Below are 21,697 nucleotides of genomic sequence, written 5' to 3'. Positions count from 1 at the left end.
ATCACTTTCAAGAATTATTTAAATTTTCATCAAATATAAAGAATTTGGATAATCCTCGAAAAATGTAATATGAAAAATTTAGTTGAAAGGCAAAAGATAAAACATGCTCCTTGGTCAAGCGCGTGTAATGATACCACCGTAAACAAATTGCAAGTTCTGATCACTTCGGAGTTGATTGTAATATCTCTAGAAGTTGAAGTTTTCAATCGTAAAATCATTTTATTTTTTTCACGATTTTACAATTTTATAATTTACTTAAGAAGTAAACGCACCGAGTAACTCGAGTGCTAAAAAATTCGACTGACAAACAAAATTAAAACAATACTCGACGAGTAAGTACGAGAAAAAATTACGTACCTAGATTAACAAGTAAGTATACATCATAATCTAGAAAATAGGTTACAATTAAATTATTCAATTCATTCGGCAATTAGTTGGGAATCGGATTTTCTTTTGAGAAAGGCTGGGGCGAGGAATCGATAAATTAAATAGTCGAATTATTCGTCTTCACATTCGACAATTATTTCAACACAATATTACGAAGATAACGAATTTTTTAGAAAACCAAATTAAACATCACTCATCAGTCATCAATTTGCTGTTTTCGAAATAAGATTAAAAATACCCCGGATTCGCGAAAAAAAAAAAAAAAAAAAAACAGAGTACGGAAAGAGAGCCTAATACTGATCTTAATTAGCGAGTTACAACCTATTTATTACATACAAATTTACACGACACATTTTTAGCATATTATAAACAATTAACGTACAAGTTGTTAAAAATAAATTGAACAAAAAATGGAAATAAAACGAGATTGTAAATGTTAACGTACTAATAAACATTATCAACGCCTTGGTATAGTGGTAACCTGTGTAAAATATAGTATAACTGAAATACTAAAATATTTTAATGATACTCAATTCTTATAAAAAACTGAACACAATATATAACGAATTAGTAGTAACACGTAAGGTAGTAAAAAAAATTAATATTTCAACTCGCATACCTACCTACGGAAACATCAATAACTACATTTTCAGCTCATCTACTTATTCTCAAAAAGCTTTTGTTACTCGTATTATAAATTCTTGTTCTCTTTTTCGTAGCCATTTAGCGAGATTTCGCTTTTTTTCTACTTTTATGTAGGTACTTTACAACGCATAAAATATTATACCTAGACAAAATTTTATGAACTGAACCGGATTCTCGTAGACGTATTACAATAATAGGAAAAAAAACACTTAGGTATAACTATCTCCCTGAATGATAACATCAATTAAAATTATTTCAACAAAGTAACAATTAACAATCTAGTAACGATTCGATTTTTTTTTGGACTAGGTCGATACAGAAATGCGAATTTCCAATTACGAGTTTAAACTTAATTACACTTGCTGAGTGAGAAGACTAATGAGTTCTCTTTGTCCCATATTGTTCAACGTATGTATATCTACACCCAATTCGGTAGCAGCATTCGTCATATCTAAACCAAACGATTTCAGCAATTCCACGAGATCTAATTTTTTGCCTGAAAAAAAAATCAAAATTGTTGCGATAAGTAATGAATTGATAGGTACTTTAATCTAGAACCCGTTTTGGGCCGAACACGTAATTTTATTTTTAAATACCTGTTATGGGGTTTTGTAATTTTGGACAGTAGTGGTTGCATTGAGGCCACGAGCATCGTTCTATTAAGCGAGATGAACACGAGATCGATAAACCGTTTTTCAATAAATTTCTTTCTGAAAGTATATAGCGCGATTATTTATAATTCATCGACCGTAAGTTTAATTAAATAGCGAGCAATGTACACGAGCGAGAACAAGACTGACTTTTATGTTTTTTCGAATTCTTGCGTTGCTTGGATCTTCTTTTTTTCTTTCGTGGTTTAGTTGAAGATGATGGAAGCCGTTCAGTCGATTGCTGTATCATATCGCTCGTTCCACCCATCGTAGTGAAATTATAAACAACGTCAGGAAGAACATTTGATCTACAAATTCAATTCATAAAAAATTATTAATACAAAACGAAACTATGAAATACGAATGACTAATAATAAGACCTTTGAGCATAAAACGAATAGGTATACCCTGATGGAAAAATTTATTTTCTGAAGCTAATAGTCCGGCATATGACAATAGGAGTAATTGCACCCCCCGCCGATCCTCCGGGACAACTTTTTTTCTTAAAGGGGACATCCTAAGGAACATTTTAAAGCAAACTTGCCCAAAAAAAAGTTGGCCTTACTTACAAAATGGCGGCCATTTTAATTGACAGGTCAGCCGAAATCGTATAGATTTTGCGTTTCAACATAGGACTTGCATGAAATCTTTATAACTCTACAATGGTAGATCGAAAGATCATGCAAAAATTTATCACCTGTCAAAATTTCAAGTGCTAAAGTGCGTTTTTCGATTTTTGGTGAATTTTTGAAAATCGAATTTAGGCCAAAAATGAGGGAAAAAATCAAAATTTCACCAAATTGACTAAGAAAGCTGAAATTTGGGATATACCCTATTTTTGACATGCCAAATCGATTGGAAAATGTTTCAACCCGTTTTGAGCAGTTCTGGAGCCTCCAGCAGACTTTTGAAACTCGAAATTCCCACAAAATTCCATCAAATTGAAGTTGTAAAGCTTAAATTTATTCTAAAAACTAATTCCAATACGCTACGAAGTACTGCAGGTAAATTTTAAGTCGTTTTGGAGCCTCCAGCGACTTTTTTGAAAATTCCTGAAGCCTCTAGCAGATTTTTGAAACTTGAAATTTCCCCAACATTAATTTATCAAATGGAGTTGGCAAGCTGAAGATTACTTCGCAGGCTACATGGTGGTTTCAAATGGTTTTGAAGTTTCCACCTACTTTTAGGAAATTTCAATTTTCCAAAAAAACGTCATACAACCTTTCAAAAAGTCGCTGGAGGCTCCAAAACGACTTAAAATTTACCTGCAGTACTTCGTAGCGTATTAAAATTAGTTTTTAGAATAAATTTTAGCTTTACAACTCCAATTTGATGGAATTTTGTGGGAATTTCAAGTTTCAAAAATCTGCTGGAGGCTCCAGAACTGCTCAAAAAGGGTTGAAACCGTTTTCAATCGATTTGACATGTCGAAAATAGGGTGTATCCCAAATTTCAGCTTTCTTGGTCAATTTGGTAAAATTTTGATTTTTTCCCTCATTTTTGGCCTGAATTTGATTTTCAAAAATTCACCAAAAATCGAAAAACGCACTTTAGCTCTTGAAATTTTGACAGGTCATAAATTTTTGCATGATCTTTCGATCTACTTTGTAAAGTTTGAAAAATTTCGTGCAAGTCCTATGTTGAAACGCAAAATCTGCAATTTTGGCTGACCTGTCAATCAAAATTGCCGCCATTTTGTAAGTAAGGCCAACTTCTTTGGGGCAAGTTTGCTTTAAAATGTTCCTTAGGATGTCCCCTTTAAGAAAAAAGTTGTCCCGGAGGATCGGCGGGGGGGGGGGGGGTGCAATTACTCCTATTGTCATATGCCGGACTATAATTCTTTTAAGTATTTCTACTTTCCCTCGTTCCCTCTCTTCAGATACACCTTTCCAAATGCAGATTTATAATCACGGTCAGGAATACTCGGTATATTCTCTATACAAGTCTCACAAGTACATACGTAAGTACAATTTACCTACCTTTTGCTAATTTTGGGAAACTTGGTTTTCATTTGTCTTTCCCAACAATGTAACGCTTGTGGTAGTGATACATCATCGACGCGAATGTAATGCCAATCTTTCCTCGATAGAATAGAGTGAGAGATGCAAGAAGGTGCAAATACAGATCTAGGCGTGGAAAAAAAAAATTAAAAACCAGCGTCTAAAATAAACGTCTCGATGACGAAAATCATCTAATAAAATAGGTAAGTAAGTATACCGCGGCAAAATTCGCACAGCATAAATAGGTGCTAATTGCAAAAAAAAATTGTTTAATATGTATACTTACGTAACGTTTTGGAACGAATTACGAAGTATCTCGCCCATCGTATGAATATACTCCCACTGCTGTTTGGTGACTGGAGTACCGACGTTTTCAGCTTCCAGTTGCGCTTCGTCAAAAAGCCATTGAAATACAAAAAGTGGCACTAAACAGAAACAAACCCAATAATCAGTACGAGTAAACGAGATGCGGTGAAACCGAAACGTGAAAATTTACTTACCCGACAAAGTAGGATAAATTCTATATCCTATGAAACATTTCCATTGCTCTCCGGGATACGCCATTCTACACGTATGCGGAATTTGACTCCTCCAAATGGAAACTCCTTGTTTAACAGCTTGCACGGGGGTTACAATATTCGAATTCAACGTGAACGGAGGTTGATCGAGGAACCATCCGGAATCGGTGATGCCGTGCAGTTTGACTTTGGTTCCGTAACGCATCAACAATCTTTGAACTGGTTCCAAATTCAGCATTACCCCAATACCGCCGGCGCTGCGCACCGAGACAAATTACCATCTAGATTAATTTTGTCCACTTCTCGATAGTGTCCGATAGTCGATAGGATGAAAGTTGAAGGAAAATCAAATGTTTACCTGCTACCAGCTAATATCATAGAATTGGCGTTTTTCAAGCCCATCTGAAGTAATTCTTTGACAACTTGTTTAATAATCAACGCGCCCATAAATGTAAACATGCTACTCTTGGAAGGTTCCGTTCTTTTGCCACTCCATACATCGCTGGTACAATATGGAACAAATCTGCGCGCATAAAAATGATGGGAATAAATTGATTGTCGAATGTCCAGTAGGTAGGTAATTTTTTAATTTTATCGATATCGATGAATCGCACACAATACATGATAATTCTAGGTACTTCCAAACTTACACGTGATTTGCATGCCACCAGTAAGGATTTTCGTCCGGATTATCGGATAATATACCGGAACCTGAAATACAATCATAGTTTATTAATCTACGACGAAAAATGACGTGGACAATTAATTTTTAAAAACCTTTTCAATTTTCAAGCGGAAAAAAAAACATGACAAGTAACCAGAAGTAGGTAATTTTAAACTTCGATATTATCTATGTAGGATAGGTGTATAGGTAGGTAATGGTGATAGTAATACAAAGTATTTTACACTAACAAACCAGATCTGAACGGTGTCCAGTGCTCCGACGACATGAGATAACGATCGCGTGACCATCGTTCGCGGCAATTCTCTTCGTTATAACAAAACCATCCACCTTTAGAATGGGGAAAAACATCAAAATTAATACGACAAGTCGATGAACGAAAATCTCGTACGTCAGACAAAAAAACCCTCTCGAGGTGTCCACCTCCGATTAGAACGAGGCCGCAGTTTTTATAACCGAATTTCAGTTGTCCAAAAGCCCACTTGTGATAACCGCCTGCAAATCGGTTTAATTGTGGATAAGCCCTTCAAACAGGTTGAGAATAAGCCACAATTCGATTTTGAGCCATCCAAATTTACTCCTACGCCTTGGGGGTTTCAGAACATATTCTTTCCAGAAATAGGAATTTCATTCAAATAGTAGGTGGACTGGTGGAAACTAAGTTCGAATACCTCATCGGATCGAAATTTAATTTTAAGCACGTAAAAACTAAAGATTACCTATAGTAGATAGAGATACCTTACCTTCTAAGTATACGATCCATTTTTTGCTGTTTCCGTTCTTTCGCACGTAAAATCTACAAGAAAAATTCGACGTTAAACATAATTATAAAAAAACTGAAATTACGTAATTTTGCTCATAATAAGGGAATTTTGCGTGTGCGCAGTTCAACGATTTGATCTGATCATAAAATTTATAGCTGCCCAATCGCAAAGCTACAAGTCTCACTTGGGTCCAAAAGTTTCGAATTTTCGATTTTTAGCCCATTCCGTCAACAAAAAAATGAAAAAAATGTGTCTAAAACAGAAAAATAATCATTTCCAGGATCCAACTCCAAGAATCAGAAAGTCGTAAGGCCCGTAAAGTATTTTTTGGGCCCCAAATGTTCGAAAAATTATCCAAAAATCGCGTTTTCGACCATTTTTGGACAATTTTTTGAAAATTTAAGACAAAAAAAATACATTGACATGGGCTCCGTTGACTTTTTGTCCGACCAGTGTTTACATTTTTGCTTTTTTTTTTCAGAATTCGAATTTCTAAAAAAAAAATAATTTAAATTCTGAAATTTTGAAGCCAAAAAAAATCAACCTTCTTTTTTTTGACATTTTTTTTATACTGGGCGTGTATAATTGCCACCGATTTTTATGCCCAGTTTCGAGGGGTTTGTCTAGATTTGGTTTGAAAGATTGATTTCTTTGATGTATTTAAGAATGTTTTCCATCTGTTTGATATTCTCAGGAATTGTAGTGTTGAGGTCTGAAATGTTTAAGGATTGACGTTTTGTTTCGAGGGAGGGACAGTAGAATAGAAGGTGTTGAGTGGAGATTATTTCAGAATTACAGAATTGACAGGTGGGTTTAGGAGCTTTGGTGTACAAATAGCTGTGGGTTAATTTGGTATGACCAATTCGGAGGCGGGTGATTATAATTTCTTCTGATCTATTTAGGTGACTAAGGTGCTTCCAAGGGAGAATTGATTTTTTGTGGGTAAATAGTTTGTGATTTGTTTTGGAGTTCCATAGGTTTTGCCAATTGGAGTTTTGGATGATTTTTAGAATGTTAATAACATCATCATGGGTCACAGAGAAAATTTTAGAGGGGGTAATAGCTGTTTTAGCTGATTCATCTACTGCCTGATTTCCTTCAATGCCTACATGACTTGGGACAAACATAAATTTAATAATTTTGTCAGTAGACTGAAGTTTATAGATGATTTGATGGATCTTATGAACAAGTTGATGTTCAGAAAATTTGTTTTGAATTGATAAAAGAGCAGAGAGTGAGTCTGACTGAATCAGGAATTTTTTGTTAGGGCTTTTTGAAGTAGAGATCTTTTGTATAGGCAATGGAGTATAGCAGAAACTTCTAAATTGAAAATTGAAGAATATTTATGAGCTGTGAAGTTGGTAATTTTACCATCAATAGAAAAAGCATAGCCTGCGTATTCAAACTCATTTTTAGAACCATCTGTGAAGCATAAAATAAATCCATGATATTCTGCTATGATCTCAGTATATTTTTCTTTGATGAAACCAGATGGGTACTCATTTTTTTTGTATTGGGATAAGGATAGATTGAATTCTGGTAAAATTAATTCCCAGGGAGGAAATTTATTGTACTCGGAAGTGAGGTCTAATAGGCTTACATGGTAATTTCCTAAAGAATTTTGGAGAATACAGGAGTGATTTTCAGAATGGTTTGAAATATTTTGAATTTGTTTTTTGATTAAAGTTCTGACTGGGTTTGTTGGATTTGTTGTTGCTGATACAATGAATTTATTAGTAATATAGAAATTCCTGACGTTTGGAGGGGGTTCACTAGCTTCACAGTAGATGCTGTCTATAGGAGAGGATGGTAATGCTCCAGCTCCAATACATAGGCGTAAGGCAGCATTTTGTATTACTTTAAGGGTTGATAGGTTTTTATCTGATGCACTGATATAGGCTGGACAGCTATATTCTATTTTGCTTCTAATTAGAAATCTATATAACTGAAGTAAAAGGGATCTTGAAGGGTTATATTTTGGATTTTTAATCACTTTCAATAGATTTAGGGTTTTCATTAAGTTCTGTTTAATGGATAAAAAGTGAGGTGTCCATTTGAGCTTGCAATCGAAAATCAATCCAAGGAATTTTGTATTTGATTTGAATTCAAGTTTTTTACCTTTGAGAGTTAGGGAAGGAAGTTCAATTTTGTTTTTTCTAGAAAAAAGAATGCAATGGGTTAGACTGTGAGAATGAGAGACCATTTGAATCTACCCATTCTTGAATTTTATCAAGGGTTTCTTGGATAAAGAGCTGTGCTATTTGTAAGTCTTTGAAACATAGGGAGATGTTCATATCATCTGCAAATAATCTTAGTGACTTGGGGGAGGGATAATGCTATGAATACTATCAATAAGGAGAATAAAAAGAGTTGTACTCAATACAGAGCCTTGTGGAACACCATTTTGAATTTCATATACTTGTGATAAGGTATTATTTATTCTATCTTGAAATTTACGATCAGAAAGAAAATTTGCAATGAAGAGAGCAAGATGTCCTCGAATTCCAATTGAGTGGATTTTTTTCAAGAATTTTGTACCTCCATGCTCTATCATAAGCCTTCTCTAAGTCAAAGAAAATTGAAATAACACTTTCCTTATTTTCAAAGGCAGTGGAAACCTCTTGTTGAAGAGAAAAAAGATGATCAGTGGTGGATCTTTTCTTACGAAAACTACTCTGGCTATTATTGAGAGAGTTTGTAGATTCAATGAACCATACAAGTCGTTTACTCACCATTTTTTACAAAATTTTGCAAGGTACAGAAGTAAGAGAAATTGGTCTATAACTAGAAGGGAACGAATTTTCTTTATTTGGTTTTAGGATTGGAATTATTACAGCATTTTTCCATGAGTTAGGGAAGGAGTCTGAAAGCCAGATTCTATCCATAAAAGAAAACATTGTTCTTTCAATCATAAAAAGATTTTGCCCTCGCTTCGCTCGAGCTAATTTATTCTCTTTCACAAAATGAAAAAATTTCACGTTTGAGGCTTCCGAAAATTGAAAAATTAAAATGAAATTTTTTCTATAAGTCATAGTGTAGACCATGAATATAATCTAATTAGTAATTATCTTGGTAAAAAATAAATGTCTTCTCATCTTTTATTTCACATTAAAAACTCGTCTTTTTATTCGGCAAAATTGGTATTTTTTCTCATATCAGTTTGCTAATTTTTGGTTTGAACCTCCTCTCCCCCCCCCTGGAGAATACTTAGTTTTATCCCTGATGCCACGCATTAAGAAAAACTCTGAAGCTACGAAAAGATCAAAAATACATCTCACGGATGCAATTTTACCAGAACTGATCAGATCGAATAGGGGAGGCCTGATTTGATTTGACCAGGTCTGCGTAAGATCAAATCTGATCAGAAACCAATCATTTTCCCTTAGAGGATTGAAAAGTTGAAAACTTATATCTAATCGAGTTCAACTCGACACAACGTACCCAGCAGGCGTTCCATCGTTGCAAGTGACATTGTTTGTAAACATGACTTTTCGGAGGCCGTTCGAATCGTCATCTTCTTCCGTACAATCGTTAATTACCTGGAAAATCGAAACTGAAAACGTTATAAGGGGCTGTTTGGATTCTTGCTAACGATTTTGCCAACGTAATTAGGTTCATTTATCTTGCCTCGTATAATCCTTGCACATTATTGGTTCGAGAATTTGGTGGACAAATTTGGTTGGACGTTTCTTCTTGTACTTGAGCATCGACAATTACGAATAAAGTCTGAAAAAAAAGAAAAAAAGATTAGGAAACTTGAATCAACTGTAACATACAGTAAGTAAGTAAGAGAGCTTATAATTATTAAAAAGTGCATTTTCTTCTTTAATTTTCTCAAAAAAAACAACATTCTAAATTTTTTTCTCAAGAATGTAACCAAAAATTTCATTATTAATCCAATGCGGCTTTATTTTTGATCTTATACATAGGTACACGAAGTCGACAATATACAGATACCCACTCGCACTAAATATACTTACGTAATGTACAAACATGATTAATCCTCAGAAGTACCTACGATTATTTATTTACCTAAGTTGAAACGATCTCAACTTATACGGATAGGTACCTATGTGTATTTTCGCTGAAAGCGACACGATACGAAAATAGGCTCGGAAATAACGATAGTAGCAACAGATAGATGGATAGATAGATACTTAGGCAAAGTGGAAGTATATACACTATACAGATACACTGCATCCTACACGCTGTAAGTATGTACCTATATTAGGTAGCTACATTTGGCTAACACCATTTTCAAGATTTCAAACGGCACGGTCGGCGCGGCGATTTAAATTCAAAAACAACATTTTCAAAGAAACCCTCATTATCATATTTGTTCTGACTAGAGGAAAAAAAAAAATAACAACTATAACCTCCCGAGCCGCAGGCTAACGGAAAACAACAACAAAAAAGAGTTAAACAAGGAACAAGATTAACAACAAAAACGTATTATAAACGTCTTAGAGCGAGCTAGCTATTAAAGAAAAAAAAAACTAATAATATGGAATTAAATAGCGGCACGATCAAAGGAATAGGCTTTATTTATTTAGCTACTTCTCGGCGCCTTTTTATCAATATAGTAGGATAATAATTTAGTTCAGTAGTTCCAAATGTTCGGGTGAAAAACCAACTGATGGGCAAGCTCGCATCGTGTTGCTTCTTTTTCTTCTAGCTCCGTTCTCTCAGTCTCAGATGATTTTTTTTTTTCATCTTCGAGTACGTCTGCGAGTATTTTTCGTATCTCCTCAGATTAGAGTAGGTATTTTGTAATTTGATTCTTTTTCTCTCGATGCAAAGAAACTTCAATTTCCAATTCTTCAATATGTAGCGAGTCGACAGATGAGAAAATGGAAAGAGGCGTACGCGTAATGTGTACCACAAGCATAAGCAAATTTGTATGCGGTCCGATGGCGTAGCCAAGAGGGCGAAGGAGGGCCATCGCCCCCTCCTCCCATTTGCGAGCGAAAATTTAAATAAAACATTCAACAATGAACGTCTTTCCGTTTTTTGAGCAATATTTAAAAAAAATGTTTGGTACTTTTGTCTTAATTTTCATTTATAATCATCACACATTACGAAAAGTTTTCAGAAAATTACGTCGAAATTTCGATCTCTCGCGCTTTATTTGAAAATCTGATTTTTACCCCCCCCCCCTTTGATGAAATCCTGGCTACGTCACACGTCACTGATCCGGTCAATACCGGCGCAGCGCAAAAATGATATGAAGATTGAAGGCATTTATCGTACGTGGTTATATTGACAGGTGGGACTCGCGTCTCGCACTACCCACAGTGAATTTTGTCTGCTCGACTCAAATACACAGCAAATTGGACGCGCAGATTAGTCATGTGTGGTGCGAGGTGCGAAGAAAAACGATAAACGATCGTAGGTGAAGATAACCAGTAAGATGAAGAGTTGGAACTGGAAGAGTTGACGGCGGGTAGGTCTACGGCTACGCAGAAGAACCGAGAAACTCCAAGAAGCATCCATCCATAGGTAGTTAAAACTTAAAAGACATAGAGCAACAGCAACAGCAACTACTCTTCAAGTACGGGTATATACAATCGTACAGAACATACTCGCACATACAAAGTTGAGCGTAGCCTTGGGCTATATCGGCGAAAAGAAAAAAAAACCTCTTCCTTCAATGTCAGAAAACATTTAAAAAATCGTTGTACTCGCGTATAGTATTATAATGATATCCTAGAAATCATCTAGATAACGCGGAAAGAGGATAACTAATAGTAAAGGTAACCTAAGGCACAACCTAACAGATAACAGAGCACATAAAAAATGAAATAAAAAAAAGAGGTGGCGCAGCATTGCGGTAACTTCTTACTTATATCTCCGATGAAACGTTACAGAGATAAATTACTCTTACGCGCCATCATTTGGTTCACAATTCTACCTACAAATGCATCGTCGTCGTCCATAAATTAGGAATCGATAAGTTGACATTATTTTGCAAGTAGCAAAAAACAGGACTAAAATAAAATCGAAAAATCTAAAGGAAGTTTGAAAAAAAAAGGACTAGAGTAAATCAACAAACGAGCATTTGATGGTATAGCCGGTAGGTAGGTAGTAGGTAGGTAAATTTCTATTCACGCAAAAGGTTCGGTCAGGTACATAGGTACAGGATCTCTCATCATTTGAAACAGGTTCGTAATTAATACCCCATTATAGGAGTTCTTTAATGTTCAATGACAGCAGGTTTGCGTGGAAGGGGTTCTACCTATGAGGGCTCGAGCTTCCTGTACAGATCCCTGTGAATGTGAAATTCGATAATGTAGAAAATGGGATGGATCAGCGCTACTAAAAATAAAATCACGTAGGCACTTGTGAATTCTGGTAAGGTACCTAGGGACACAATTGAAAATTCACGTAAACCCAAATTAATTCTGAACATACCTACTTAATTAAACTGATGTCTCAATTTCGCACTTCAAGCAGATCATGAAAATAAGAACCAATCAAATATAGGTACAATTTTCTTTCTGGAAGCGCGAGAAAATCCATCAAAATGAGATGGTGGGAGGGGTGCCAGAGAGTGGTTGAAAGGTTGAAACCCCTCGAAAGCATATCTCGGACACCCTTCGGATATACCTGTAAAATTTCAGCAACCTAGCCCCTAGGTCAACTTGGAGAGGCTTCAACTGTGACAAAAAGTCAAAAACTGTTTTTTAAAAAAAGCGCAAAAATCTACTATTTTCAAGTTGAAAAGAACAAGGAAGAGTTTGAAAAATCGAAACTTGCAAAAGGCGCATGTAGGGCTCCAACTTTTTTGCTGTTCTAGAGGGGTGAGGAAAGATTGAAAAGTCTAACTAAATACCCCAAAAAAAACACATCTAGTACACTAACCCAGATGATCTTAGAATCCGCCACAAATCCCATATAGTCAACAAGACAGGAAATGTCAGCATAACCACAATAACGGAAGATGGTGAAATGTCCTCCTATCAAGAAATGGCCGGGGACTCTGACCTTGACCAGGCAAAAATTAGCTTAGAAGCGGAAGACACCATGACGACCAATGTATTGAGTAGTGCTGAAAGGCATGAGGCTTCGCGATCGGTGGTCCGAGAAAAACTGGAGGCTGAAGAGTGCCCCCCCCCCCCGCAGGGCAGGTGTCTGGAACAAGGGTTATCACCAGGAATGTATGAGAACAGCCAGGCGTTAGAAGATGTCAACTTGAGACTTCTAGTGGTGAGGTCATTCTTTGATAATATGTACAAAAAAGCCAACTCTTATAAGGACAATCCGATCAGCCCCCAGTCCATTCTGGGGAAGTACTTTGCCAATATCAAATACCAAAATGTGGCGTGTAGGATAGTTGATTGGGCCATGGACCAGCTAGTTGTGTCCAACAATCTGGGACACCCCTACAGCCTGATCTTCACAAACCACAGATACACCAACGCAATGAAAAATTTTGTGCTCAGAGCCATAAAGGAGAGATTGAGAGATTCTACCACCCAGTGGGGCCAGCTTCTGTGTCCTCCCTGCTTCCATACAGGGAGTACCTAAGCATCAGTGAACTGCACACCGGCGAACTGACATCCCCCCCCCCACTCAGGTGAAGAGTATACTTGAACATATCAAAAGGAAAAGCGAGGCAAAGATCCAGAGGGACAACTCTGGACATATGTGAGGGCGCATACGGAAAGGGACAATTCGACCAAAAAAAAAAAAAAAAAAGTTCTCTGAAATTGTTGTAGGAACCCTTTACAGAGTTCCTACAACAATTTCAGAGAACTTTTTTTTTTTTTTTGGTCATAAGGACCCTTTCCGTATGCGCCCTCACATATATCTGTAAGATCAAACGGAGTATTTATGATAGAAGAACTAGAAGACAACCTTACTATTGCTGCAAATCCCAGAGTATGCCTTAGCGCATTGTGTTAGCCAGGACTTCGAGATGAGTAAGGGCATAGCAGTCAAATTCAGACTAGCCTTTGGCAATGTTGACACTCTAAAGTCAAGAGGTGCCAAAGTGGGTGATGTGGTGGAGATATACAGCAAAGGGAACTACGTTTTATATGCAGTAACCAAAGAAAGACACCAGGATAAGCCGACAATAGGAGACTTTGTACAAACAATGAAAGCTCTGGCAGCCAAATGCGTCGAGCTAAACATCACAAAAATCTCAGTACCAAGATTAGCGTGTGGCTCGGACAAACTTGAATGGCCACTAGTTAAACAAGCGCTCCTAGAGTGCTTCAAGGGCTTTACAGTGACTCTGAGAGTTTGTAAAAACCAATATTGTGAATTGTAAATCAAACTCAGGACCGAATTTACCTGGATCTTGAGATAATCCTAAAACTTACTATAATTATTCATCTATAATTGTAAATACTAAACTTATAATACAGAAAACAATCTTTTCTTGTGGGCAGTTGGTGAGAAGCCCTAAGCAAGTGCACCGACTGCCCCATTAAAGTCCAAATAAACCTCGTGGCAATAACTAGGGGACCTAACTTGTTGGAATCACTCCTAGGCGAAATCACTCCCCCTTCAAACTTCACCCTGAGACGGGTTGGGGGCCCAGTCGTAATTGGAACAGGTATGGGTGGAAACAAAACCTGGGAAGTGACAACTGGACCTTAGGCAACTACCTAGGGGTTTGGGTCGTGGTGGGCAATCCGTCTCACCTCCCCCTCTCCCCTCTCTGATTAGACTTGGTGTGAAGTTATAATTATATTTATGGTACATATGTTTATTCTAGTAACCCTTAGTCTAAGATTGTTTTTTCTTTAATAATAAAATACCCCCACCGCCTGGTGTAGATGGGGGGGGGGACTCACCGAATGTATGTACATACCGAATTTTCGCCTCTATGTCCATTCTGAAGGGTGGTGGCCAGTGGGGGAGGGGGAGGGATCACACATGACAAGTGTTTTCAAGCTTAAAAAAATACGAAAAATTAGCCCCTCTCCAAATGGCTCTGGGAGACTGATTTTTGAATATTCGATCAAATTTTGAATTTCCTATCGATTAATTCCCATTACGATTTCACTCGCAAAAATTTGGAAATCCTCGAATTCCGAGTCAAGGTTATCTCTAATGTAATCCTTTCAAATTTCGATACAATGCCAAACCAAGCCTATAAATATAAATATGACATTTGAACGACTTCTGTTGAAACTTTTACACTGAAATGACCGGCGATAGTTCAGTAAAAAAGAAAAAATTAATCAGAAAACAAGTCAGACAGGCGCAAAAACTCTACATTTGAAAATGAACATCGTCGGGGAGGAGGCCTTTATATCTAAACTGAATTTGCGAGTGACACCACCTCACTCAATTTTTGAGAATTTTTTTCAACATAAATAACAGAATACGTAATGAAAATTCAATAAAAATAAATGACAACGTCGTGCAATTTGGAAACATTTAAATAGACACAACGCATGGAGCAATACCGCGTATAGTTCTGCTGAAAATAAAACCGAAATGAGACCATTTTATTGACTTCTCGTATTGTTCTGAACGTTTTAGGTACGTACAAGAATATCAATCTTTGAAGGAAGCGAGTTCGAAGTATTGCATTTTTTTAGCTTAAAATTATATTTAAAATTGCAGTAAAGCTAAGCTGAAATAGGCTCAAAATTTCCCATTTTCAAATACCCAGCTGTTAAAGGAGGCGTATCGATAAGGCCATTTTTTGGCCCCAGACAGTTATCGACTGAACCACTCTTAAAATGTTGTAATGAATGCCCCAAATACAAATCCGTGGTTAGTTAACCCAAAATGGCCATTTTTTGGGCTCCAGGGGTTCCCAAAGTTGCGAATGAAAAAAGAATTTTTGGAACCACTGAGTATTATTTTCAAAAACTTTTTTAGCGTAAAATATCTGCTTGAACCCGTTGAACATTATACGGGGCAATTTTTCCATTTTCGACCCTCGGGGGCAGAAATTGGGGGGTTTTAATTTTTGGAAAATTTTGGAACCACCATTTTGAATCCACCCCTTTGAACCCCCCTAAAAAGCTTTTTACAGTTCATTAGTATTTGAAAGACCTCCAGCCTACCAAATTTTCAGCTCGATAAAAATTTTCGCTGGTACTCAAAAATCCAAATTTCCAATTTTTTGTAATTTGGATTTTTTAGGAACCCCTGGATCGCTGGAAACCTGCGATTTGCGCCAAACGTAACGTTTTGAGGCATATATTCAATTACCTAGGTGAAAAAGTTTAATTGAGCTCCCTGTATATTCGTAATTTTGAACCCTTTTTTTAGAGCCCCCCACTTTGGGCACCCTTGAAAAAGGCGATTATGCATATTTTTTCAAATAAATTGATGAATTTATATTTGGAACACACTAGCAAGAGCTCGATAGTTTTTCACTCGATTTTACCAGTAACTTTCTAAATTGGGCTTTTTTGGGCAAAATTCTGAGATCTTACTTCGTTGAAATCATGAAAACGTGATTTTAACGTTTTTTCGAAGAGTAAAATCTCAGAATTTTGCCCAAAAAAGTTCTAATTAAACGCGTATTTTACGACTAATAATTTAACAATGGCGGCGCTTTTGAAGAGTTATTTTTTGACAAGCGGTTAAATCAGCATTCAATGTTGTTGGCCGTTTACTTTTTCAAAAACTTGTTTTCTTTCCTCCCTTTCGTCCTTCCGTTGTTTTTTAAAAAAAAATTATTGTTGTTAATAGGTATCAACTTATGCTGCATGCGCGATAATGTCATACCAATCCTTTCTTTTTACCGATTGATTTTGATTGCGGTAATCGATACCTATCGCTAAAGATGATAAATAGCTGTAACTTCTATTCGTGCGAGTATATCGATGTTCAAATCTGTTTTTTTTTCGATCGTAAATTCCAGTACGCGTCTTCATCATCGCGTCTACCGCCACCGCAACCTGTACAAAATGAATTCTTTGTGATTGCTGGAGCGTGGTTCGATGATTTTTTTAAAATATAATTTTTATCCTCGTAGATAGAGATACCTATATCGAGTTAACTCGGTAACTCGTATGCATCTTGTTTATGGTACATGGGCTGCGTGTATACAGCATTGAGAAATGTTACGATAGTCGATAACCGCGCGTAAACTTATTCGTTATGGATTGAACTGATTGTGATTCGGAGAGTAGATTCAGCGCCTTATAGTATGACTATAGTGACTACAGACTACAGACTACCTATGTATATGTATTTGTCCTGATGCTAACAATGAAGAGACCGAGTGGCGAGTGGCGAGTACGTACAAGTACATGTGTAATTTAAGAAGTAAGAAGTGTATGATGTGTAGTTGAGCGAGTTGATGGCGAGCGTGAGATTACAAAATGCGTTACTTTAGTTGTGGATGGCGAAGGCGAATGTTCTGTACACACTGTACTGATGTACTGTGTACTGTACAGTTGAAGTGTAGAGGTACGTGCCTTCGTATGTAGACGTACAGCGTACAGTACATTACATACTACGAGTACCTACATATTATATACTTACGTACGAGAGTATAAAAATGGAATATTAATAAAGTTTAGTACGACGAGCCATGGGCTATGTTTTTTTTTTTTTTTTTTCGAACATAACGTTAGATTAATGCTATGTGGAGATGCCTGCAGAAACGTATTCTTATAAGGCATCTACACATCTGCAGGGGGCCCCACGTTCCTCTTTAAAATAGCCGGCAAAGATGAAAGGAAATCAAGTCATTGATGTGGTTACCGACGCTTTATATTTAAGACTTATACTAAAGTACTATGTTACGATGGCATCAATTTCGCCGCCGTCTTTTTCAACGTTTCACGGCTAAACGTCTAAGCTGCTCTTTAGATGCTCGCGTAACATCTCGAACTCCGACACCCGATGTGTATTTTTGACCACTGGAAAAAATGACAACATTTGAAAATGTTAATGGATGCTCCAGAATGGTCGAAATGGAGGTTTTGCCTATTCGGAACGTCGAAAATCGGTCAGAGCTCGATTTCGGATAGGTAGCATTGCAAAAGATGGAATATTTAACATTTTCAAATTTTGTCATTCTTTCCAGTGGTCAAAAATACACATCTGAACCGGCAGACGCCGATTTTCGCGACAACCGCAAAAATGGTTAAAGGCAACCCACATAGGTCCCAAATAAAGTTATTCGTGCTAAAGTTGATTTTTAGCCGTTCCACAGCAATTTCAAGTTTCTGGAGAAATGATAAAAAATCGCTGGAGGCTCCAGAATAACTGGAATTGAGGTTTTACGAATTTCGATATAGTCGTAAATGAGTTAGGGACACCATCTGAGCCACTTCCCGAGAAAATTCTCCATTTTTCATCAATATTTTCTATTTTTGGTATTAATTGATAATTTTTCAGATTTTTCAATTTTCAAAAATTCACTAAAAATCGAGAAATCAACTTTAGCACTTGAAATTTTGGATTTGGGGAGGTGAGGTGGTCCCCTTTCGATCTAGCTTTGATTCGTTCATTTTCGTTTCTGCCGGTTCAGGTAGTTCCCTTGTAAGAGTAAAAAAAAAACAAAAAACAAAAAAAAAAGAAAGAAAGAAAAATTGTACAACAAACTCACCAAAGATAAAAGGTAATTCGACAACATGTCGTAAATGTACTGAAGATGTAATTAGTTGGGTGCGAAACTGACTTTTGTACGCTTTTGAACGTGAACGTGAGTAGCATTCGTCGCTACATGGATATGAAAACACGAAAAGCACGCTAACTACGCGATCGCGATCACATTCGCATTCGCATCACCACCGCAAACGACCATATCGTAAATTTGCAATTTCAAAACTGCCGAGAACACGTCGGCGTCGTCGTCGACGTTAAAAGCGTTCGCGAAGTGGAAAGAAAACGACGAGAAAAAAAAACCGTGCATTACATACACGCCACACGCACATATACACAGCACAGATCACAAAATGAAAATATACGCTCAACGTAGACGAATACGAGAGCATATAAACATAAAAACGACGAATTGACAGTGATTTGCGAACATTAGCGAGGCTGTTGGACTGCGATACGGATACTGAGCGTGATCGAAGAGCGACGAGCGACGAGCGAACCAACACGACGTAAAGGCTGAAACTGAGAAGCAGTAGGGCTAGGGCTGTAGGCAGTACTGGATCATTCCACGTCAATTGGACCAAGAAGTGGTAGGTGGGTTCGGCGATTTTTTTGAAATTTTTCCTGTGGAAAGACCTTCCGAAGGGATGACCAATGGCGCAAATCGCAGCCCTCCAACCCATTTTTAACGGCAGCCAGGGGGTGTCAAAGTTTTTAGTGAACCTAAAATGTCATCCATTTCAGCAGTGGATTGCTCGATAACCGCGATACCTATCAAAATGGAACTTTTTCCCATAGTTAGAGGTTTTGAAAGGCTTTTTGGCGATATCAGAAAAATCAGTGTTGCCACTTTTTTTCGTACAAAAAATTAGCTCAAAAAGTTTCAAAACGTAGGTTTTATATCGTTCCGACTCTCAGAAATTCTGAAAAAAATATATTATGGACAACTTTTCATGCTGAACAACATATTAAAAAATTGGGATGGTAACTTGTAACAAAGTCGATTTACAAAAATTTAAACTTTGCGAGAAAATGCAATTTTTTGATTTAAAACATGAAAAAAAGTTTTGATTGGTAAAGTTGACCCATTTGACCACTATTTTTACGTATCTGTTGAAAAGGTTGAAAAACCCCCTTCACTCGGTGAAATTAACTCATTACAAAAAAATTCAAAAAAAAACAGATTTCATTTTTTTGCTGTGAGTGAGATTTTTATCAACTTTTTTTATGAAATACGTCAGAAAGTGGTCAAAATAAGACAACTGAATAAATTTAAACTTTTTTTGATGTTTGAAATTGTAAATTGAATTTTTTCGAATTTTGATTTTTTTGTGATGAGTTCATTTTATTGAGTGAAAGAGGGTTTTCCAACTTTTTCAACGGATACGTAAAAATAGTGGTCAAATGGGTCAACTTTACCAATCAAAACTTTTTTTCATGTTTTAAATCAAAAAATCGCATTTTCTCGCAAAGTTTAAATTTTTTTAAATCGACTTTGTTACAAGTTACCAACCCAATTTTTTAATATGTTGTTCAGCATGAAAAGTTGTCCATAATATATTTTTTTCAGAATTTTTGAGAGTCGGAACGATATAAAACCTACGTTTTGAAACTTTTTGAGCTAATTTTTTGTACGAAAAAAAGTGGCAACACTGATTTTTATGATTATCACCAAAAAGCCTTTCAAAACCTCTAACTATGGGAAAAAGTTCCATTTTGATAGGTATCGCGGTTATCGAGCAATCCACTGCTGAAATGGATGACATTTTAGGTTCACTAAAAACTTTGACACCCCCTGGCTGCCGTTAAAAATGGGCCAGGGGGCTGCGATTTGCGCCATTGGTCATCCCTTCGGAAGGTCTTTCCACAGGAAAAATTTCAAAAAAATCGCCGAACCCACCTACCACTTCTTGGTCCAATTGACGTGGAATGACCCTACTGTAGTCAAACGACGAATACGATATAAATGAGTAAGTATCTACGCGTATCTAAGGCACTGCAATGGCATACGGCCACGGCGAACGGCGAACAGCGAACGGCGACGAGGACGAGCTGGAGCTATGAAAGCGAAGCGAGCAAAGGGCCCGATTTGTAAGGATTACCTGTTGGCGGCACCGGTACTCTCAGTGGTGGGTGGTCGGCTCGCTCGGAAGTGAGAGCGTACGGTGGGAATGTTGGTGGAGGTACACGTCCTAGCGGCGGCACATCGCTTTACTACAAAGAACTGGAAAAGAAAAGCCAGTCTCAATGATTAAAGAACCGACTACTGTGTTGTGAACGCCGAACGTGGGGAGGTGGCGTGCGGCGTGTAACGTGTCCGTGCGTAGTGTGTTTAATACTGTACTCTACTCTACTCTACTCTACTCTGGGACGACTACGACGAGTAGGTACTTACCACTGATATAGTGCGTACTACGTACAGCGTACAGCCGTAGACCGACGTACGACTGCTACAGTGATTCTCATCTCATCTCATCTCATATCCAGCTCAATCACATCCACATACAACTTCAACAGCCTACAAGGTATTTTTCTTAAATAATGGACTACAATTACTACATACGAGTATAATAGGTAGTACGGATTGGCGGTCACGTCTCACGTCCGTCGTTGTCGGCCGTACAGAAAAGAATCGAAATCAATTTACAATTAACATAGTTGTCGTCCACTTGATGGTACCTAGTAATTTCAAACGGACAACTTACCCAGACGCACGCTTACGTGGGTAAAGATTTTGATACGTCACAAATTATTAATGACAGATTGAAAAACACTGAACCACTGAACCTGATGTATCAAAACCAAAAGTGCACAGATCGTCAAAATTTCAGTAATAGTTAGGTCTCAATTTGACAAAAAACGACGTCTGATCGCGTATTCTGTCGAAAGCAATTTTATGATTGATTATTGTTCTATAGGTCAATACGAAAAAATTTAGCCCAGATGCCCTTTTTTTACCCTCCCCCTTTTCCGAGGGTGCACCCCCCTAACTTGAAAATCCGTCTATCTCTTCACCTACATTGGTCGTACGAAAAAAAAGTTTAAATGAAAATTGTTCCTAAACATCTCCTCTTTAAGGTGGTCATCTTCAATGTCTGTTTGGAGCAACCGTTGAGCTTAAAAGCTCAAAAAAGCTCTCTCAAAATCCGTTTTTTAAATTTTCTGCAGAAATTTACAGATGTACATTAAGAAGTGTAATAACAAAAAGTGTTTAGAATTGAATTTACTTTCAAAAGACCCGTATCACAACCAATTTCCTCACCTCCCCCTCGATTCCATAGGACTCACCCCCTTCCCAAGATTCCAATATTTGATTTCAGGGACAATTGAAAATAACCTTGATAAAAATTGTTTGTTTTCATTCAATAATGCTGAAATACGCATAAAACATAAAAATAGCCAAAACTGTTGGCTTGTTCTGTGAAAATGAGAAGTTGATTAGCAAGTTACATGTAACTATAGGTAATATTAGGAAAGAAGTGGCCAATCTTCCCTATTGCTGTATCCACTACTCAATTTT

At 37.0% G+C, this 21,697-nt stretch overlaps 1 protein-coding gene and 1 long non-coding RNA gene across 2 annotated transcripts in view; one reads left to right on the top strand and one right to left on the bottom strand.

Moving 5' to 3' along the window:
- LOC135842042 (uncharacterized) overlaps window positions 1-21,697 on the top strand; it is a 322,912-nt gene that overhangs the window by 190,645 nt on the left and 110,570 nt on the right. The window lies entirely within an intron of this gene.
- On the bottom strand, window positions 143-18,803 carry Notum (palmitoleoyl-protein carboxylesterase notum). Its single transcript, XM_065359317.1, has 13 exons — window positions 18,182-18,803; window positions 9,274-9,372; window positions 9,088-9,185; window positions 5,626-5,678; window positions 5,117-5,212; window positions 4,851-4,911; window positions 4,559-4,723; window positions 4,183-4,457; window positions 3,969-4,107; window positions 3,662-3,808; window positions 1,833-1,990; window positions 1,629-1,742; window positions 143-1,528 (listed from the first exon to the last, which is right to left on the bottom strand). The coding sequence occupies exons 1-13, from the start codon at window positions 18,206-18,208 to the stop codon at window positions 1,386-1,388; spliced, it is 1,575 nt and encodes a 524-aa protein (XP_065215389.1). The 5' UTR covers window positions 18,209-18,803; the 3' UTR covers window positions 143-1,385.

Source organism: Planococcus citri, chromosome 3 (genome assembly GCF_950023065.1).
Source record: "Planococcus citri chromosome 3, ihPlaCitr1.1, whole genome shotgun sequence".
Taxonomy (NCBI): Eukaryota; Metazoa; Arthropoda; class Insecta; order Hemiptera; family Pseudococcidae; genus Planococcus; species Planococcus citri.
Note: the sequence above shows the minus strand (reverse complement) of the source record. Positions and strands in the feature narration are given on the sequence as shown.